The sequence below is a fragment of the Pseudophryne corroboree genome, chromosome 4 (genome assembly GCF_028390025.1).
Source record: "Pseudophryne corroboree isolate aPseCor3 chromosome 4, aPseCor3.hap2, whole genome shotgun sequence".
Taxonomy (NCBI): domain Eukaryota; kingdom Metazoa; phylum Chordata; class Amphibia; order Anura; family Myobatrachidae; genus Pseudophryne; species Pseudophryne corroboree.
Window position 1 is genome coordinate 645873137 of NC_086447.1, and position 22169 is coordinate 645895305.

The 22169-nt window shown below is 48.5% G+C and overlaps 1 protein-coding gene across 6 annotated transcripts in view; it reads left to right on the forward strand.

Moving 5' to 3' along the window:
- Window positions 1–22169, forward strand: part of CEP170 (centrosomal protein 170) — a 619381-nt gene that overhangs the window by 397918 nt on the left and 199294 nt on the right. For all 6 annotated transcript variants that reach the window (XM_063917739.1, XM_063917738.1, XM_063917740.1 and 3 more), the window contains exon 10: window positions 11371–11494. In XM_063917739.1, the coding sequence (XP_063773809.1) occupies window positions 11371–11494 (124 nt within the window). The remainder of the gene's footprint in view (window positions 1–11370; window positions 11495–22169) is intronic.

The window sequence follows — 22169 nt, forward strand, 5'->3', positions numbered from 1 at the left end:
GACGGCATGGCGGTTGAACGCCGGATCCTAGCGGAAAAAGGCATTCCGGATGAAGTTATTCCTACGCTGATCAAGGCTAGGAAGGACGTGACAGCAAAGCATTATCACCGTATATGGCGAAAATATGTTGCTTGGTGTGAGGCCAGAAAGGCCCCTACAGAGGAATTCCAGCTGGGTCGATTCCTGCACTTCCTACAGTCAGGGGTGACTATGGGCCTAAAATTGGGGTCCATAAAGGTCCAGATTTCGGCCCTATCCATTTTCTTTCAAAAAGAAATGGCTTCACTGCCTGAGGTTCAGACGTTTTTTAAGGGAGTGCTGCATATTCAGCCCCCTTTTGTGCCACCAGTGGCACCCTGGGATCTTAACGTTGTGTTGGATTTCCTGAAATCCCACTGGTTTGAGCCACTTAAGACCGTGGAACTAAAGTATCTCACGTGGAAAGTGGTCATGCTGTTGGCCTTAGCATCGGCTAGGCGTGTGTCGGAATTGGCGGCTTTGTCATGTAAAAGCCCATATCTGATCTTCCATATGGACAGGGCAGAATTGAGGACTCGTCCCCAATTTCTCCCAAAGGTGGTGTCATCGTTTCATTTGAACCAACCTATTGTGGTGCCTGCGCCTACATGGGACTTGGAGGACTCCAAGTTGCTGGACGTAGTCAGGGCTTTGAAAATATATGTTTCCAGAACGGCTGGAGTCAGGAAGACTGACTCGCTGTTTATCCTGCATGCACCCAACAAGCTGGGTGCTCCTGCTTCAAAGCAAACTATTGCTCGCTGGATCTGTAGCACGATTCAGCTGGCTCATTCTGCGGCTGGATTGCCGCATCCAAAATCAGTGAAAGCCCATTCCACAAGGAAGGTGGGCTCTTCTTGGGCGGCTGCCCGAGGGGTCTCGGCTTTACAGCTTTGCAGAGCGGCTACTTGGTCAGGTTCAAACACCTTTGCAAAGTTCTACAAGTTTGATACCCTGGCTGAGGAGGACCTTGTGTTTGCTCATTCGGTGCTGCAGAGTCATCCGCACTCTCCCGCCCGTTTGGGAGCTTTGGTATAATCCCCATGGTCCTTACGGAGTTCCCAGCATCCACTAGGACGTCAGAGAAAATAAGAATTTACTCACCGGTAATTCTATTTCTCGTAGTCCGTAGTGGATGCTGGGCGCCCGTCCCAAGTGCGGACTTTCTGCAATACGTGTATATAGTTATTGCTTAAATAAGGGTTATTGTTATGAGCCATCCGTTAAGTGAGGCTCAGTTGTTCATACTGTTAACTGGGTAAGGTTATCACAAGTTGTACGGTGTGATTGGTGTGGCTGGTATGAGTCTTACCCTGGATTCCAAATCCTTTACTTGTAATGTCAGCTCTTCCGGGCACAGTTTCCCTAACTGAGGTCTGGAGGAGGGGCATAGAGGGAGGAGCCAGTGCACACCAGATAGTACCTAATCTTTTCTTTAGAGTGCCCAGTCTCCTGCGGAGCCCGTCTATTCCCCATGGTCCTTACGGAGTTCCCAGCATCCACTACGGACTACGAGAAATAGAATTACCGGTGAGTAAATTCTTATTTTTATTACTAATTGAGTATATTATTTATCAGTGCATTCCCATATTTTTTTTATATTGTTTCCCTCTTTCATCCATCTGGGGGACTCTGCGTCATCACCTCTGAGTTAGAGTGTGGGCTATGGAGTTTGGCACTACGACATTAAAAAACTACCTCATCTCTCCCCTACCCCCCTCTTCCAACAGCACCACTGTGTAGTTTTTGTGCCATGGACTGAAGGCACAATTCTTTTGCTCCTAGTTTTAGTTAGATATATTTTCTTTATTTGCTGTGTTTAGTCCTTGTTTACATGGGGACAAATAAAGGCAGAGGGAGAGTTGTTAGGTTAGAAGTCTTCTGTGAGCTCTAGATCTCACTCTGCACTGCCTCTGGGAAGTCACTACACCACTGAGGTCCCCGGGACTCCCCCTCTCACTGATTCAGAAAACGAGTCAGGGCCTACCTAGGTAGCACTGGGCTGTGACCCTTCTTATGCTTGCTCCCCTTTGTGCACACTTCCACTATCGCGTCTCTGCAACGCGTGGTTCACTTCTGTGCTGAGTGCTTTGGTGCCCCTGTCTGCAGCGGGTGGGGGGTGGCTTACAGACTTGGCTGACTGTAGCGGCAGGTCACTGTAACTGATCTCCGGTTACTGGCGCTGCTTAGTCCCGCCCACGCATTGGCTTTGATTCTGGTGCCATTATCTTGGTCTCCTGGCACCGCTTAAGATCCGCCCCCACAACTCTGTGGGCGGGGATTTTCTTACACCACTAGCGCCATTGTCTTGCTCATGGCTTTCAGCACTGTTTAGTCCCGCCCCAAACAATTCTGCTTGTGGGATCTGTATGTACTGGCACCTTTTTTATAGCTCTCAGACAAAGCTTCCAAAAGCAAGATTGGATCTACTGTTTAGTTTTCTTGTGCACACTGTACCAAAAGGAAGTAAGGGGGATAAGGAGAATCGTGTGGCGCTTCAAATGGGAGCAAAAGCAGCCTCTTAACCAGCACCTAAGGTTCTATCCAAAATGCTTAGATAAAGAAACGGCGGGTGGTGTGGAAGATGTCGCTAATGTATGTGTAGAGGAGGATCGGGAACCCAAATGAAATATGCGATATTTAATTCAGGATCCAAATCCCCCCCCTCCCCACACACACACATTAGTTCCATCTTCCACACCGCCCACCATTTCACTGTACCGAAAGAGTTGTACGGAACCAGGTGCACTCTGCTCAGCTTGTGCCTTGGTGCCTGTTGATTCTCAGGCTGGGACTTAAGCATAAGAGTCTGTGATGCTGCAGTTCTATGGCAGTCGCTATAGCCGAGTTGCTTCAGTCTCAGGCTGCTGAAGCATCAGGCTCAGCAGGGCCCATGTTAGACCTTCCCCTGATCATGCTGTGGAACCTCAATGGGCTCAAAATATGTTGATGGAGGAAAGATCCCTCTGGGGGACGCTGCAATCCCTCCCTCATTTCTCTGGTTTCTTGCCATTAGTGTTTTCTTTATTAGCATTGTTGTTTTGTTCTGTGTTGTACTTTTTTGTTCCGGGTTTTTATTGTGTGTTTTTACGCCATGTGGCTTTGCTAAATGTAGACTGAGGTGCTGCTGGAGGAGGGAGGGGTAATATGGAAATAGACCAGACTCTAACCCAAAGGTAGTGATGCAGCGTCCACCAGATGGACTCCAAGAAAGATTTTACGGTGAGTAAAAGCATCCTATTTTCTCTTACGTCCTAGAGGATGCTGGGGTCCACATTAGTACCATGGGGTATAGACGGGTCTACCAGGAGCCATTGGCACTTTAAGAGTTTGAGAGGGTGGGCTGGCTCCTCCCTCTATGCTCCTCCTACCAGACTCAGTTTAGAAAATGTGCCCGTAGGAGCCGGTTACAGCTAGGGGAGCTCTACAGAGCTTTTCTAGAAAACTTTATTTTTAGAGTTTATTATTTTACAGAGAGGCTGCTGGCAACAGCCTCCCTGCAGCGAGGGACTAATGGGGGAGCAGTGTCCGCCCTGCGGGGTTTGAGCCACTGTCTCCGCTGACTGGACACTGAGCTCCAGAGGGGTCGGATCGTTCTCCGCCACAGGAGACCGCTCGCCCCAGCAGCATGCCGCCACCCCCTTACAGAGCTGAAGATGTGGTGAGTGAGACACCGACCCCTCTAGCAAGCGGGGGGGCGGTGTGAAGATGGCGGAAACGGGGAGGGAGCGCAGTATTAACTGCATTCCTGGGAAGGCTCAAAGGCACATGGTGCGGCGCTGTGAGGGGCGCCCTGGGCCAGCGTTTACCCCCACACTGGTCCAGAAGTCTGTCGGGGTCTGCGGATCTCAGCCAGCACATTTTTCCTCAGGCCAGTATAATCCTTGGAGAGCGGGAAGACAGCGCCATTAAGGGGGCGGAACTTCTCCTCAGAGCGGACCCAGCAGCGTTCCAGCGCCATTTTCCTGCCTGCACAGCGCTGAGAGGAAGAACAGGTCCCTCCACAGCAACTCCAGCTATCTGTACACGGTACCAGGGGGTTGTAGAAGGGAGGGGAGGCTGTAATAACACTGTGTGTCCTATTAAGGGGCACAGTCAGCGCTGACAAAGGGGTCTCCCTTTGCTAAAAGCATTGTGTGTGTGTTGGCTCCAATCTCTGTGTCTCGCCATTCTTGGGGGGGAAACTCTGTCTGCCCTCACCTGTGTGTGTGGTGTGTTTTGGTGGTCTCCTTTAGCTATGTCCAGGGACACTGTGTCATATGCTGCAGAGGATTTATCCTCCCAGGATGATCCCATTCCATGTAATCAGGATAGCACTGGTTTAGCACAGATACCAGCAAGGGAACCAGAGTGGTTTTCCTCTATCAAATCTTGGATTTCTCAGACTTCTGACAGGGTTGCAAGTAATGAATCTGCAACCCAGGTATTACAGATCTCTGTGGCAGTATGGCCGGTTTCTGGTACCTCAAGACGCCCGCTATGTACCCCCACAAACGTGCACTTGTGCATGTCACACAAGACGACACGGATACCGATTCTGACACCACAGACGGTGATGGGGATGTATTGCAGGGGTACGCATCTCTTGCAAAGGGGTGCAATTATTGATAGAGGCTATCAGGGATGTGTTGAATGTGAATGATACCACACCTGAGCAGGTTGAGGAGGCTTTTTTCACTGACAATAAAAATGCCTCGCTAACCTTCCCTGCGTCAAAGGAATTGAATGCTATATTTGAAAAGGCATGGGTAAACCCTGACAAAAGATTCCAGGGGGTATATTTACTAAGCTCCCGATTTTGACCAATTTTGTGTTTTTTCTTCAAAGTGTCATCTCTGGAATTTACTAAACTAAAATCTCGGCAGTGATGAGGGCATTCATATTTTTTTTGAAGGCAGAGAAAAAAAAAATACGAATGGATACACCATTGGTCAAACACGCCTGTTATTTTATACAACTCGGTAATTTACTAAAATTTCGTATTCACAGTCACTGCCGGCAATAGCCAAACACTGCCGTGAAAAAGTACAAATCGTAAAAAAAATGCAGTTTTCAAATAGACCTGCTTTTTTTTTTTACCGTATTCTGATAGGCATGCACGGATCAGTGAGGTCCGTCATGTTTATCATTGGAAAGGGGTGTGAAAGTTAAAAATCAGATTTTTTTTTTTTGCGTGGGGTCCCCCCTCCTAAGCATAACCAGCCTCGGGCTCTTTGAGCCGGTCCTGGTTGTAAAAATACGGGGGGGGGGGGAATTGACTGGGATTCCCCCATATTTAAACAACCAGCACCGGGCCCTGCGCCTGGTCCTGGTGCAAAAAGTACGGGGGACAAAAAACGTAGGGGTCCCCCGTATTTTTAACACCAGCACCGGGCTTATCCCTGCGGCCGTGGCATTAAATCCCCCATCTAGTCACCACTGGCCCGGGTACCCTGTAGGAGTTTGGACTCCTTAAATCAAGGGGTCCCTCCCTCCAGCCATCCAAGGACCAGGGGTGAAGACCGAGGCCCCCCCCCCCATCCGTAGGCGGTGGATGGGAGACTGATAGCCTTTTGTGTAAAAAAGAATATTGTTTTTTGTAGCAGAACAACAAGTCCCAGCAAGCCTCTCCGCAAGCTGGTACTTGGAGAACCATAAGTACCAGCATGTGGGGGGAAAACGGGCCCGCTGATACCTGTAGTTCTACTACAAAAACAATACCCAAATAAAAACTACGCAGACACTGTGAGAGTAATAGTTTAATGAACATACATGCACACTTACATACATACATACATACATACATACTTACCTATGTTGACACAAAGCACTCAGTCCTCTTCTCCAGTAGAATCCAGGGGTACCTGTAAATAAAATTATACTTACAAACAATTCAGTGTAGATCGGTCCTCTTCTTAAAAGTTATAATCCACGTACTTGTTAAAATAAAAAAACGAAAAACCCGGTCCACGAACTGAAAGGGGTCCCATGTTTACACATGGGACCTCTTTCCCCGACTGGCGGGACCCCCCCCCCCCCCCGTGACTGCTGTCAAAGAGGGTCCCTTCAGCCAATCAGGGAGCGCCACGCCACCGCCTTTTAAGAAGAGGACCAATCTACACTGGATTGTTTGTAAGTATAATTTTATTTACAGGTACCCCTGGATTCTACTGGGCAAGAGGACCGAGTGCTTTGTGTCAACATAGGTAAGTATGTATGTATGTAAGTGTGCATGTATGTTCATTAAACATTGGGTATTGTTTTTGTAGTAGAACTACAGGTACCAGCGCCCCCCCCGCATGCTGGTACTTGTGGTTCTCCAAGTACTAGCTTGCGGTGGAGGCTTGCTGGGACTTGTAATTCTGCTACAAAAAACAATATTCTTTTTTTACACAAAAAGCTATCAGCCTCCCATCCACCGCCCACGGATGGGGGGGACAGCCTCGGGCTTCACCCCTGGTCCATTGGTGGCTGGAGGGGGGGGGACCCCTTGATTTAAGGGGTCCCCACTCCTCCAGGGTACCCCGGCCAGGGGTAACTAGTTGGGGATTTAATGCCACAGCCGCAGGGACCAGTTTAAAAGTGTCCCCCGGCTGTGGCATTATCTCTCTGACTAGTGGAGCCCAGTGCTGGTGCTAAAAATACGGGGACCCCTATGTTTTTTGTCCCCCGTATTTTTTGCACCAGAGCCCGGTGCTGGTTGTTTAAATATGGGGGGACCCCAGTCAATTTTTTCCACGTATTTTACAGCCAGGACCGCCTCAAAGAGCCCAAGGCTGGTTATGCGTGGGAGGAGGGGACCCCACGCAATTTTTTTTCTGATTTTTAACTTTCTTCACCTCCTAATATACACAATGAAGCCCTGCACGGATCTCACAGATCGAGCCGGGATTCATTGTGTTTTGTCAGGCAGTGTTTTACTAATCACTCCCGTAAAACACTGCCTGACATTACGAATGACATCGACATCGGAAAATACGAAAATGTAGAATACGACAGCATAGTAAATGAGGCGTAAAAAAAACTAAAAGTTGCAAATTCACACTACCGTTGTCATTCGTGTTTAATCTCCCTCCAAATCCTGACAATTATGAATCTTAGTAAATGTACCCACAGGTCCATAAAAGGGTTTCCCTGAGGATAGGAAAAAATGGGAAAACCCGCCGATTACGGACGCATTTGTGTCCAGACTCTCAAAGAAGGTGATTTTGCCTGTTCCAGGATCTACCGCCTTAAAGGAGCCGGCTGATAGAAAAATTGATAGCACGCTTAAATCAATGTACACTGCTTCAGGGGCCATATTACGTACGACTATTGCTACTGCATGGATTGCAAAGGCTATAGTAAAATGGCCGGCTACCTTACTTGAGGATTTGGATACGATGGATAGGGATGACGTTGCTTTATATTTACGCAACATACATGATTCAGCAGATTTTATGGTAGAATCCATGAAAGACCTGGGTTCCATGGCTGCTGGAATATCTTCCATGTCAGCTTGTCGGGGACTGTGGCTGCGCCAGTGGTCGGCCAACGCGGAATCCAGGAAAAGTGTGGAGGCCCTACCCTATGCAGGTCAGGCTCTCTTTGGGGAAGCTCTAGATGCGTGGGTATCCACGGCTACAGCGGGTAAGTCTCCGTTTCTTCCCTCAGCAGCACCTGCTCTGAAGAAGTCCTACTCTTCATCTGCAACGCAGTCCTTTCGGCCTAACAGGCCTGGAAAGGCCAGAGCGTCCAATACCTTCTTTAGGGGAGGTCGAGTTAAGTCCAAGTAACCTGCAGCTGTAGGTTCCCTGGAGCAAAAGCCTGCTTCAGGTACGCCAAAGTCCTCCGCATGATGGTGGGATGCGCGGCCTGGAAATGGGGCCAGTGGGAGCCAGACTCAGACACTTCAGTCACGTATGGGTATCGTCCGGCCTGGATCCCTGAGTGATAGATATTGTATCCCAGGGATACAGGCTGGAATTTCAATGTCTTCTTCATCGGTTTTCAAATCAGGCTTACCAACTCTGGTGGCAGACAGCACTGTGCTACAGGACGCTGTCCAAGAACTGGTGGAGGCACAGGTCTATCGTGCCAGTACCACCTCACATGCAGAACAATGGTTACTATTCGAACCTTTTTGTGGTATCGAAACCGGATGGTTCGGTCAGGCCCATTCTGAACCTGAAATCATTGAACCCCTTTCTAAGGGAGTTCAAGTTCAAGATGAAGTCTCTCAGGGCGGTGATATCAGGTCTGGAAGAGGGAGAATTCCTGGTATCACTGGATATCAGGGATGCGTACCTTCACATCCCAACCTGCTGCCGCATCAGGCTTATCTCCGCTTCGCATTGCTGGACTGTCATTTCCAGTTCCAGGCCCTGCCATTTGGCCTCTCCACAGCACCGAGGGTGTTTACCAAGGTGATGGCAGAAATGATGATTCTCCTCCGCAAGCAAGGGGTGAACATCATTCCATATCTGGACGATCTGCTGATAAAGGCATTCTCCAAGGAGAAGCTCCAGAGTCACGGTTGGATTCTGAACCTTCCAAAGTCACATTAGGAACCGACCCAGAGGTTGTCATTTCTGGGAATGATCCTGGATACGGAAGTGCAGCGGGTGTTTCTTCTGCAGGAAAAGGTGTTGGTGATACAAGCTATGGTCCGGGATGTCCTGAAGCCGCCCCGGGTGTCGGTTCATCAATGCATTCGCCTGTTGGGATGATGGTGGCCTCTTACGAGGCTCTCCAGTACGGGAGGTTCCATGCTCGGACCTTCCAACTGGATCTCCTGGACAAGTGGTCGGGATCTCACCTCCACATGCACCAGAGAATTCGTCTGTCGCCAAGGGCAAAGATTTCACTCCTCTGGTGGCTCCAATTGCCTCACCTTCTCGAGGGCCGCAGGTTCGGGATTCAGGACTGGGTCCTTCTAACCACGGATGCGAGCCTCCGGGGCTGGGGAGCAGTCACTCAAGGAGTAACCTTCTAAGGACGGTGGTCAGGCCTGGAACCCGGCCTGCCCATGAACATCCTGGAACTAAGAGCCGTCTACAACGGTCTTCTTCAGGCGGCCCCTCTTCTGAGACATCAGGCCATTCAAGTGCAGTCAGACAAAGTAACAACAGTGGCTTGCATAAACCGACAAGGCGGAACGTAGAGCAGAGCGGCAATGTCAGGTGACAAGAATACTCCTCTGGACAGAAAGGCATGCGTTAGCGCTGTCAGCCATCTTCATTCCGGGAGTAGACAACTGGGAAGCAGACTTCCTCAGCGGACACTATCTCCATCCACGAGAGTGGGTCCTCCATTCGGAGGTGTTCAAGGAAAGATCTTTGGGGACTACCCCAAATAGACATGATGACCTCTATTCTCAACAAGAAGCTTCGGCATTATTGTTCCAGGTCGAGGGACCCACAGGCAGTGGCAGTGGACGCCCTGGTGTCTCCATGGGTGTTCCAGTCAGTGTATGTGTTTCCACCACTCCCACTCATCCCAAGAATCCTAAAGCTCATAAGGAGAACAAGGGTTCAAGCGATCCTCATTGCCCCAGACTGGCCAAGAAGGGTTAGGTACGCGGATCATCTGAATCTACTGCGAGAAGATCCGAGGCCTCTTCCTCTTCGGGAGGACCTGCTGCAGCAGGGGCCGTTCGCCTATCAAGACTTAAGTAGCTAGGTTTGACGGCATGGAAGTTGAGCGCATGATACTTGCTCGGAAGGGCATTCTGAAGAGGTCTTTTCTACCCTGATACAGGCTAGGAAAGGGGTAAAAGTCTAAACATTACCATCGTATTTGGAAGAGAGATGTCTCTTGGTGTGAGTCCAAGAAGTTTCCTACAGTGGAGTTTCAACTCGGATGTTTTCTCCTCTTCCTGCAAGCAAGAGTGGATATGGGCCTGAGGTTAGGATCTATGAAGGTCCAGATTTCGGCCCTATCTATTTTCTTTCAGAAACCATTGGCTGCCTCAACAGGAGGTAACGTTGTTGGCCTTAGCTTCTGCTAGACGTGTGTCCAAATTGGGGACTTTGTCCTGTAAAAACCCTTACTTGATCTTCCACGAAGATGGAGCTGAGCTCAGGACACGTCAGCAGTTTCTTCCGAAGGTTGTGTCGGCATTTCATATCAGCCAACCTATTGTGGTGCCAGTGGCTACTGACTCCTCAATTACATTAAAGTCTTTGGATGTTGTGAGGGCTCTGAAGAGATATGTGAAGAGAACTTCTCGTCACAGAAAGTCGGACTCTCTGTTTGTCCTATATGATCCCAAGAAAATTGGGTGTCCTGCTTCTGAGCAGACTATTTCTTGCTGGATTCACTATCCAGCACGCTTATTCTACGGCACGACTGCCGTGTTCAAAATCTGTAAGGCCCACTCTACTCGTAAGGTGGGGTCTTCCTGGGCGGCTGCCCGGGGTTTCTCGGCAGTACAACTTTGTCAAGCTGCAACTTGGTCTGGGTCGAACACATTTACTAAGTTTCACAAGTTCGATGCTTTGGCCTCTGACTGAATTTCAGATCATCAATCAGTTCTGCAGGAGCCTCCGCGCTCTCCCTCCCGTTCTGAGAACTTTGGTACATCTCCATGGTACTAATGTGGACCCCAGCATCCTCTAGGACGTAAGAGAAAATAGGATTTTGGTACCTACCGGTAAATCTTTTTCTCGGTAGTCCGTAGAGGATGCTGGGCGCCCGCCCAGCGTTTTGTTTTCCTGCAAAATATTATTTGGTTCAGTACAACTTCATTTAGTTGAGTACTGCATTGTTACTTGGTAAGTAATGTTTCAGCAGTTTCTGAGTGTTCAAGCTTCGTTGGCTTGACGTGCCTTGTTTGTGTGAGCTGGTACGAATCTCACCACTATCTGTGTATAATCCTTCTCTCGAAGATGTCCGTCTCCTCGGGCACAGTTTCTAGACTGAGTCTGGTAGGAGGGGCATAGAGGGAGGACCAGCCCACTCTCAAACTCTTAAAGTGCCAATGGGTCCTGGTGGATCCATCTATACCCCACGGTACTAATGTGGACCCCAGAATCCTCTACGGACTATGAGAAAAGGATTTACCGGTACCAAAATCCTATTTTTTTTTTTTATTATAGGTTTGCTGAGCCATATCTGGTCTCATCTATATACTAAGGGTTAATGGCAAGTAAAATATACTGGACCCTGTATGGTGTGGAGTATTACATGCTGAGCTTTATTTATCTGGTTCCATCTCTAGTGTGCTTGGATTATTGAATATAATATTCTGACCCTTATTTGGTGTCAACCGATTAAGTCCTTTAAATAATTTCTTTAACTAATAGAAGTTACGTTAAGGGTTTTTGTATTATTTTGGTGATAGTGGTCATTTCAATTTAATGTTAATGTATTTGTAAACTTATCTGATTCCAGGATGTTGTCACCGCATCTGGCAAAAAACTTTGGGTCTCGCAATGGGCAAGTCTGGCTTCAAATCACGTGGGACATGACCAAGATAATGGGAAGTCTGAATCCAGTATGCTGGCTTCAGAAAATGGTAAATTCTTCATCATGGTTTTGCTTCTAGCTGTGTTTTTTCTTTTTATATGCAGATTTATTCTAGTGTTACTTTACATGTAGCAAAAGTATTTAAGCACTGTTTAATCAAGATATTTTCATGTGAATTGATTGATATACATTTTCTCTTACGTCCTAGAGGATGCTACAATCCACTTTAGTACCATGGGGTATAGACGGGTCCACCAGGAGCCATTGGCACTTTTAAGAGTTTGAGTGTGTGGGCTGGCTCCTCCCTCTATGCCCCTCCTACCAGACTCAGTTTAGAAAATGTGCCCGGAGGAGCCAGTCACAGCTAGGGGAGCTCCATAAGAGTTTCTCTGTTTTTTTTATTTTAATAGCGTTTAGGCACAGGGAGGCTTCTGGCAACAGCCTCCCTGCTTCTTGGGACTAAGAGGGGGAGTAGTGTCTGCCCTAAGGGGTCTGAGCCACTATCTCCGCTGACAGGACACTGAGCTCCTGAGGGGAATGAACATTCGCCGCCACAGGTGATCGCTCACCCCCGCAACATGCCGCTACCCTCTTACAGAGCCAGAAGACTTCAGTGGCGAGTGAGTCACCGGTCCCCTGGCAAGCAGGGAGCCGGTGTGAAGATGGCGGCAACAGGGTAGGGAGCGCAGTACTAACCACTCCGGGGCTCAGCGGTACATTGTGCGGCGCTGTGAGGGGCGCCCTGAGCCAGCGCCTACACCCTACACGGGTCAGAAGCCTGTTAGGGACCCTAGATTCCTGCCAGAAGATATTCCTCCGGCCAGTATAAAGAACCAGAGATCGAGAAGCAGTGCCATGGAAGGGGGCGGAGCCTCTCAGAGCGGACCCAGCAGCGTTCAGCGCCATTTTTCCTGCATGCAGAGACGCTGACAGGGAGAGCTGTTTCTCCTCATCAACTCCAGCTATCTTGTTCGGTACCAGGGGGTTGTAGAAGGGGGAGGCGGTGTATATACTGTGTAACCTATTAGGGTTCACAGTAAGCGCTGGATAGTGGTTTTCCTATATCTAAAAAGCGCTGTGTGTGGGTTGGCTCCAATCTGTGTGGCTCTCTTGGCATTCTTGGGGGGAAACTCTGTCTGCCTTTTCCCTGTGTGTGTGTGGAATGTATGTTGTCCCCAACTGGCCATGTCTAGGGACTCTGTGTCATATGCTGCAGAGGATATGTCCTCTGAGGATGACCACATTCCATGTAATCAGGATTGCACTGGTTTAGCACAGATTCCTGCTAAGAAGCCTGAGTGGTTATCCTCTCTTAAGGGTATGATCTCTCAGATTTCTATTAGGGTAGCGCTAAATGAAACAGCAACTCAGGTTTTACAAACTCTATGGCTGTATGGTCTGATTCTGTTCCTCCAGGGCCCCCTAGCATACACTCTCAAAAACGTGCTCTTGCCCAGATAATGCAAGATGACACTAATACCGATTCTGACATGGCAGACTGTGAGGGGGATGTGCTGATGGTCTGCCTACGCGGAATCCAGGAGAGGTGTGGAGAACCTGCCATACACAGGTCAGGCTCTATTTGGGGAAGCGTTGGATGCGTGGATATCCACGGCTACTGCGGGTAAGTCACCTTTTCTTCCCTCAGCTGCACCTCCTATGAAGAAACCTTTTTCTTCATTCCCATCACAGTCCTTTCGGACAGCAAAAACAAAAAAGGCCAAGCCTTCTAACACTTTCTTTAGAGGAGGTCGTGCAAAATCCCCAAAACCTGCTACTGCAGGTTCCCAAGACCAGAAGCCTGCTTCTGGTACATCAAAATCCTCAGCATGACAGTGGACCGCACGGCCTGGAGGAAGGGCCGGTGAGTGCGAGGGTCAGACAGTTCAGCCACGTGTGGTTGTCGTCCGGCCTGGTCCTCTGGGTCCAGGATATTGTGGCCCAGGAGTAAAGGCTGGAGTTCAAAGACCTCCCCCCTCACCGATTTCTAAAATCAGGCTTACCAGCGTTACTGGCAGACAGGGCTGTCCTACAGGAAGCCATCCAAATATTGGAGAAGTCAAAGGTCATTGTCCCCAGTTCCACCTCAGATGCAAAACAAGGGTTACTATTCAAACCTTCTTCGTGGTTCCGAAACCGTATGGTTCGGTTAGGCCAATTTTGATTTTGAAAATGTTGAACCCCTATCTGAGCGAGTTCAAATATAAAATGGAGTCTTTGAAAGCGGTGATCGCAGGTCTGGAGGAGGGGGAGTTCCTGGTATCCCGGGATATCAAGGATGCGTACCTCCACATTCCAATTTGGCCGCCGCATCAGGCTTAACTCCGATTCGCACTGTTAGACTGTCACTATCAATTCCAGGCACTTCCATTCGGCCTATCCACGGCACCGAGGGTGTTCACCAAAGTGATGGCAGAGATGATGGTTCTCCACAGCAGGCAGGGAGTGAACATAATTCCATACCTGGACGATCTACTGATAAAGGCAGTGTCCAGGGAGAAGTTGTTGCAGTCCGTTGCACTCAAGACTCGACTGCTCAGGGATCATGGTTGTATCCTGAACCTTCCAAAGCCACGCTTGTAACCGACAAGGAGATTATTTTTCCTGGGAATGGTCCTCGACACGGAAGTGCAGAGGGTGTTCCTACCGGTGAAGAAAGCGTTGGTGATACAATTAATGGTCCGGGATGTCTTGAAGCTTCTGGGGAAGATGGTTGCCTCCTACGAGGCTCTACCGTACGGAAGATTCCGTGCTCGACCCTTCCAACTGGATCTCCTAGACATATGGTCGGGATCTCATCTGCACATGCACCAGAGGATACGTCTCTCACCGAAGGCAAGGATTTTGCTCCTCTGGTGGCTGCACATGCCTCACCTTCTGGAGGGCCGCAGGTTCGGAATTCAGAACTGGATCCTTCGAACCACGGATGCAAGTCTCAGAGGTTGCGGAGCAGTCACCCAGGGGGAAACCTTCCAAGGAAGATGGTCAAACCTGGAAGCCATTCTTCCAACAAACATTCTGGAACTGAGAGCCATATACAACAGTATCCTCCAAGCGGCACATCTACAAGATCAGGCCATTCAAGTACAGTCGGACAATGGCGGTGGCCTACATTAACCGACAGGGAGGAACAAAAAGCAGAGTTGCAATGTCAGAGGTGACAAGAATCCTCCTCTGGGCAGAAAGGCACGCGTTGGCGCTGTCAGCGATCTTCCTTCCAGGAGTGGACAACTGGGAAGCGGACCTCCTCAGCAGACACGATCTCCATCCAGGAGAATGGGGCCTTCATCCGGAAGTATTCACAGAAGTGACCAGTCTTTGGGGCGTGCCTCATGTCTCAACAAGAAACTTCGGAGGTACTGTTCCAGGTCGAGAGACCCGCAAGCAGTGGCGGTGGATGCCCTGGTAACTCCGTGGGTATTCAAGTCAGTGTATGTGTTCCCTCCACTTATTTATTTATTTATTACCAGTTATTTATATAGCGCACACATATTCCGCAGCGCTGTACAGAGAATATTTGCCCATTCACATCAGTCCCTGCCCCAGTGAGGCTTACATTCTGTATTCCCTATCACATGTACACGCAGTCACATTCATACTAGTGTTAATTTTGTTGGGAGCCAATTAACCTACCAGTATATTTTTGGATTGTGGGAGGAAACCGGAGTACCCGGAGGAAACCCACGCAAGTACGGGGAGAATATACAAACTCCACACAGTTAGGGCCATGGTGGGAATCGAACCCATGACCTCAGTGCTGTGAGGCAGTAATGCTAACCATTACACCATCCGTACTGCCCCACTTCCACTCATTCCAAGAATTCTAAAACTCATAAAGAGAACAAGGTTTCAGGCAATTCTCATTGCTCCGGACTGGCCAAGGTGAGCTTGGTACGCAGATCTTCTGGACTTACTGCTGAAGGATCCGAGGCCCCTTCCTCTTCGCGAGGACCTTCTGCAACAGGGGCCGTTCGCTTATCAAGACTTACCAAGGCTACATTTGACGGCATGGTGGTTGAACGCCAGATCTTAGTCTGATAGAGTATTCCAAGCAAGGTTATTCCTACCCTGATACAGGCTAGGAAAGGAGTGACGTCTAAACATTACCATCACATTTGGAAAAAATATGTGTCTTGGTGTGAATCCAAGAAATTTCCTATAGTGGAGTTTCAACTTGGATGTTTTCTCCTCTTACTGCATGCAGGTGTGGATATGGGCCTACGTTTGGGATCCATAAAGGTCCAAATTATGACTTTGTCAATTTTCTTCCAGAAAAATTGGCTGCCCTCCCTGAGGTTCAGACCTTTTTGAAAGGGGTTCTGCACATCCAGTCTCCCTTTGTGGTGCCGACGGCACCCTGGGATCTTAACGTGGTGTTGCATTTCCTGCAATCGGATTGGTTTGAGCCTTTACAGGAGGCTGAGGTGAAGTTTCTCACATGGAAGGCTGTCACTTTGTTGGCCTTAGCCTCGGCTTCACGTGTGTCGGAATTGGGGGCTTTGTCCTGTAAAAGCCCCTACTTAATCTTCCATGAAGCTAAGCTCAGGACACGTCAGCAGTTCCTTCCAAAGGTTGTGTCGGCTTTCCACATCAACCAACCTATTGTGGTTCCAGTGGCTATTGACTCCTCAATTACATCAAAATCCTTAGATGTTGTGAGGGCTTTGAAGATCTATGTGAAGAAGATGGCTCATCACAGAAAATCGGGCTCTCTGTTTGTCCTGTATGACCCCAAGAAAATAGGATGTCCTGCTTCTAAGCAGACAATTTCTCGCTGGATCAGGTTCACTATCCAGCATGCAAATTCTATGGCAGGATTGCCGTGTCCGAATTTTGTTAAGGACCACTCTACTCGTAAGGTGGGCCCTTCCTGGGCGGCTGCCCGGGGTGTCTCGACATTGCAGCTTTGCCGAACGGCTACTTGGTCTGAGTCGAACACGTTTGCAAAGTTTTACAAGTTTGATACTTTGGCCTCTGCGTACCTACAGTTTGGTCAAGCAGTTCTGCAGGAGCCTCTGTGCTCTCCCTCCCGTTCTGGGAGCTTTGGTACATCCCCATGGTTCTAAAGTGGACCCCAGTATCCTCTAGGACGTAAGAGAAAATAGGATTTTAATTACCTACCGGTAAATCCTTTTCTCGTAGTCCGTAGAGGATTCTGGGCGCCCGCCCAGCGCTTCGTTTTCCTGCAGGGGTTATCTGGGGCAGTACAAGTTTGTTCTTGGTTAAGTACTGCATTGTTACTTGGTAAGTAATGTTTCAGTGGTTGCTGAGTTTCAGGCTAGTTAGCTTGGTTTGCCTTGTATGTGAGCTGGAATGAATCTCGCCACTATCTGTGTATAATCCTTCTCTCGAAGATGTCCGTCTCCTCAGGCACAGTGTCTAGACTTAGTCTGGTAGGAGGGGCATGGAGGGAGGAAGCCCACACACTCAAACTCTTAAAGTGCCAATAGCTCCTGGTGGACCCGTCTATACCCCATGGTACTAAAGTGGACCCCAGCATCCTCTACGGACTACGAGAAAAGGATTACCGGTAGGTAATTAAAATCCTATTTTTAGCAAAATATTTTTCATACATTTTGAAATCATTTCCAGTTGAAATTTATGAAAAATACAACGAACGGATGCAATTGTATTTTATACCATATCACAAGAAAATAGGATTTTGATACCTACCGGTAAATCCTTTTCTCCTAGTCCGTAGAGGATGCTGGGGACGACATCAAGACCATGGGGTATAGACGGGATCTGCAGGAGACATGGGCACTCTAAAGACTTTTCATTGATGTGAACTGGCTCCTCCCACTATGCTCCGCCTCCAGACCTCAGTTGTAGGAACTGTGCCCAGGGAGACTGACATTTCGAGGAAAATAATTACTTAACTAGTGTGAGATATCTACCAACTCACACCCTCAACCATGCCGCACACATGGTATTCAACATAACACACGCCAACAGGCATGAACCAATTGCAGCAACATGCTGAAACTAAGATAACACAACTTGTGTAACTAATAACTAAACTGCAGGTAAAATACGCACTGGGACGGGTGCCCAGCATCCTCTACGGACTAGGAGAAAAGGATTTACCGGTAGGTATCAAAATCCTATTTTCTCATACGTCCTAGAGGATGCTGGGGACGACATCAAGACCATGGGGTCTATACCAAAGCTCCAGTACGGGCGGGAGAGTGCGGATGACCCTGCAGCACCGATTAACCAAACTTGAGGTCCTCATCGGCCAAGGTGTCAAACTTGTAGAACTTAGCAAATGTGTTTGACCCTGACCAAGTAGCTGCTCGGCAAAGTTGTAATGCCGAGACCCACCGGGCAGCCGCCCAGGATGAGCCCACCTTCCTAGTGGAGTGGGCCTTTACCGACGTTGGTAACGGCAATCCAGCCGTAGTATGAGCTTGCTGAATCGTATTTCTAATCCAACGTGCAATAGTCTGCTTGGAAGCAGGACAGCCAATCTTGTTGTGAGCATACAGGACAAACAGAGCCTCTGTTTTCCGTATACGAGCCGTTCTAGCAATATAGATTTTCAAAGCTCTAACCAAATCTAGAGATTTTGAGGCAGTGAATGTGTCAGTAACTACTGGCACTACAATAGGTTGGTTTATGTGGAAAGATGAAACCACCTTCGGAAGAAAATGTTGAGTCCTCAACTCTGCCCTATCTTCATGGAAGATCAGGTAAGGGCTCTTGTGAGACAAGGCCCCCAATTCAGACACCCGCCTTGCGGATGCCAAAGCCAAAAGCATCTCCACTTTCCAAGTGAGAAACTTCAACTCTATCTTTTGTAGAGGCTCAAACCAATCCGATTGAAGGAACTGCAATACCACGTTAAGGTCCCATGGTGCCGCTGGAGGCACGAATGGAGACTGGATGTGCAGAACCCCTTTCACAAAATTACCTTCTGAGGAAACCGACAGCCAGCTACGTCGGAAAAACGCGTAAAAGTGATAGCCACTTCACCCACCTTGTTACCAGCTTTCAATACCGGAATTGCCACTGTGGTGATTACCTGTGCCGCGGAAAGCTGCTACATCCCAGCTTTGGGATCCACCTCCTTGCAGATCACCTTTTTTGTTGCCGGCCGCTCTGTCCCAGTCAGGGACGAATCATCTGCAGACTGCCTGCGCTGCTTGCAGCTGCGCTGCCCCAGTCCGGGATTCACCGTCTTCTACATCGCTGCCTCAGCCCTTGTGCTATAGGGTCTGGCAGCGTCTCCCTGCATTCCACGTCTACAAGTGCACCGTTTGGAGTTCAAAGGACGGGAGGCACAAAAATGCTAGCGGTGAGATATTTTATGTACCAATCACGGGGGCTGTGACTGCACTACATGGATGAGGAGGATCATTAAATCATATCCAGCAGAGTGTCAAGCTCTACTTCGGCACATATCTCCACTATATCTAAAAGGCCAGTACCCTTGATAAGGTATACATCCACATTTATTCTTCAATACAGGGAGCCATTCATTGGTCCGGGACATTTATTTACATCTTTGTCCATGTAAGAATCTTTGGACATCTATAAATACGTTTAAATTGGGACTGGTCATGGACATAAGTCTACTGGTTTATAATGGTTCAAGTGATGTGATGTGGTTTTATTATTATAGCAAATTTTGATCTATTTACCAGTTGGACTTTTTAATCATAATAAATTGTTTTTATATTATATTATTTTCGCGCTCTCTTATATAGTCAAGTCTATATATTCATTTTATTTATCTTTTCAGTTGTTTCAGATCACTGTGTGAGAGCTGCAAAAATAAGTTAAATATATTAGTGTGGTTATTATATATCTATAGCGCCTGTACTGAATTTTCCTAATTGGCTTATTTGGTATATGTTTAATTACCCTTTCACAAAGGTCTGAACCTCTGGAAGAGAGGCCAATTGTTTTTGGAAGAACACTGACAAGGCCGAAATCTGGACCTTGATTGATCCCAACCGGAGGCCCGCCTCCACACCATCCTGCAAAAAATGGAGAAAACGTCCTAAGTGAAACTCTTCCGAAGGAGCTTTCTTGGATTCACACAAAGATACATATTTTCTCCAAATACGGTGGTAATGTTTAGACGTTACTCCCTTTCTGGCCTGAATAAGGGTGGGGATGACCTCCTCGAGAATACCCTTCCTGGCTAGGATACGGCGCTCAACAGCCATGCCATCAAACGTAGCCGCGGCAAGTCTTGGTTCATGCACAGCCCCTGCTGCAGCAGGTCCTCTCGAGGAGTAAGAGGCCGAGGCTCTTCTATGAGCAACTGCTGAAGATCTGGGTACCAAGCCCTCCTTGGCCAGTCTGGGGCTATGAAGATTGCTCGAACCCTTGTTTTTCTTATGATCCTGAGTACTTTTGGGATCAGCGGAATTGGAGGGAAGACATACACTGACGGAAAAACCCACTGGGTCACCAGTGCATCCACTGCTACTGCTTGAGGGTTTCTCGACCTGGAACAGTATCTCTAAAGCTTCTTGTTGAGACGAGACGTCATCATGTCTATTTGAGAAACTCCCCAAAGACTTGTCACCTCTGCGAAGACTTCTTGGTGGAGGCCCCATTCTCCTGGATGGAGATCATGTCTGCTGAGGAAGTCTGCTTCCCAGTTGTCCACTCCCGGAATGAATATTGCCAACAGAGCTTGTAGATGTTTTTCTGCCCAGCGGAGGATTTTTGTCGCCTCTACCATTGCCGCTCTGCTTTTCGTTACGCCCTGCCTGTTTATGTATGCTACTGCTTTTACATTGTCTGCCTGGATCTGCATGGGATGGTCTTGCAGAAGATGTACCGCTTGTTGAAGGCCGTTTTAAATGGCTCTTAGCTCCAGAACGTTTATGTGAAGTCAGGCTTCCTGTTGTGACCAACGTCCCTGGAAGTTTTCTCCCTGAGAGACTGCTCCCCAGCCTCGGAGACTTGCATCCGTGGTTACCAGGACCCAGTCCTGAATCCCGAACCTGCGTCCCTCTAGCAGGTGAGAACTGTGCAACCACCACAGGAGCGAAATCCTGGTTTTTGACGACAGGATTATCTTTCTGTGCATGTGTAGGTGTGACCCCGACGACTTGTCCAACAGGTCCCACTGGAATACTCTGGCATGAAACCTGCCAAACTGTATGGCCTCGAAGGCCGCCACCATCTTCCCCAACAACCGATGCACGGATGGATCGACACACTTGATAGTTTCAATATCTGTTTTACCATTTTCTGGATTTCCAGAGCCTTTACCAGCGGAAGAAATACTCTCTGAACTTCTGTGTCCAGAATCATCCCGAGGAAAGACAACCTTGTTGTCGGTTCCAACTGTGACTTTGGGTAATTTATGATCCACCCGTGTTGTTGGAGTATTAACAGAGAGAGTGATATGTTTTGTAACAACTGCTCCCTGGATCTCGCCTTTATCAGGAGGTCGTCCAGATAATGAATTATATTGACTCCTTTCTGACGAAGGAGGACCATCATCTCCGCCATCACCTTGGTGAATACCCTCGGCGCCGTAGAGAGATGAAAGGTAACGTCTCGAATTGATAATGGCAATCCTGAACCGCGAATTTCAGATAAGCCTGGTGAGGAGGATAAATGGGAACATGCAGGTAAGCATCATTTATGTCCACCGACACTTAGTCGCCCTCCTCCAGACTGGCAATCACTGCCCGAAGTGATTCCATCTTGAACTTGAACCTTTTTAGGTAACAATTCAGATCTTTTAGATTTAGGATCGGTCTGACCGAGCCGTCCGGCTTCGGAACCACAAAGAGGCTTGAATAAAAACCCCTCCCTTGTTAATTTTTGGATTGCCGCTGTTACTGCTTCTCTTTCTGATAGAGAGACTGGCAAGGTCAATTTGAAAAATCAGCATGGAGGAACGTCTTGAAACTCCAGTTTGTATCCCTGGGATACTATTTCCAACACCCAGGGATCCAGGCCAGACAGAATCCAATCCTGGCTGAAGAGTTTGAGACGTGCCCCCACCCGAGTGGCTTCCCGCAAGGGAGCTCCAGCGTCATGCTGGGCATTTGGCAGAAGTAGGCTTCTTTCCCCTTCCCCTTCCCCTACCTGCAAAGAAGGGGGAACCTCTCATCTTTTTGTATTTATTGGGCCGAAAGGACTGCATTTGCGGGTGATAGGTCTTTTTTGCTGGGGCAGGCGCAGAGGGCAAAAATGTCGACTTACCTGCGGTAGCCGCCGAGACTAACGCATCCAGGCCATCGCCAAATAAGGCCTCACCTTTATGTGGGAGGGCCTCCATGTTTCTTTTGGAATCTGCATCCGCGTTCCACTGGCGAATCCACAACGCCCGCCTAGCCGATACTGCCATGGTAGCGGCTTGTGAACTCAAGAGTCCAATATCTTTCATTGCTTCCAGCATGTAGGCGGCAGCGTCCTTGATATTCCCTAACTTAAGGAGTATCTCATCTTTATCAGTCGTGTCAATTTCTGATGACACGCTTTCTGACCATTTTTAAATAGAGCGACTCACCCATGCGCAGGCAATAGTGGGCCTGATCAGTGTACCATTGGTAACATAAATGGATTTCAATGTCGTTTCCATTTTGCGGTCTGCCGGCTCTTTAAGAGAAGCCGTGCTAGGAGCAGGGAGAATTACCTTCTTTGTCAACCTGGAAAGTGCACTGTCTAACACAGGGGGTGACTCCCATTTTTTCCTGTCCTCAGCCGGGAAAGGGTAAGCTATGTGAATCATTTTGGGAATACGAAAT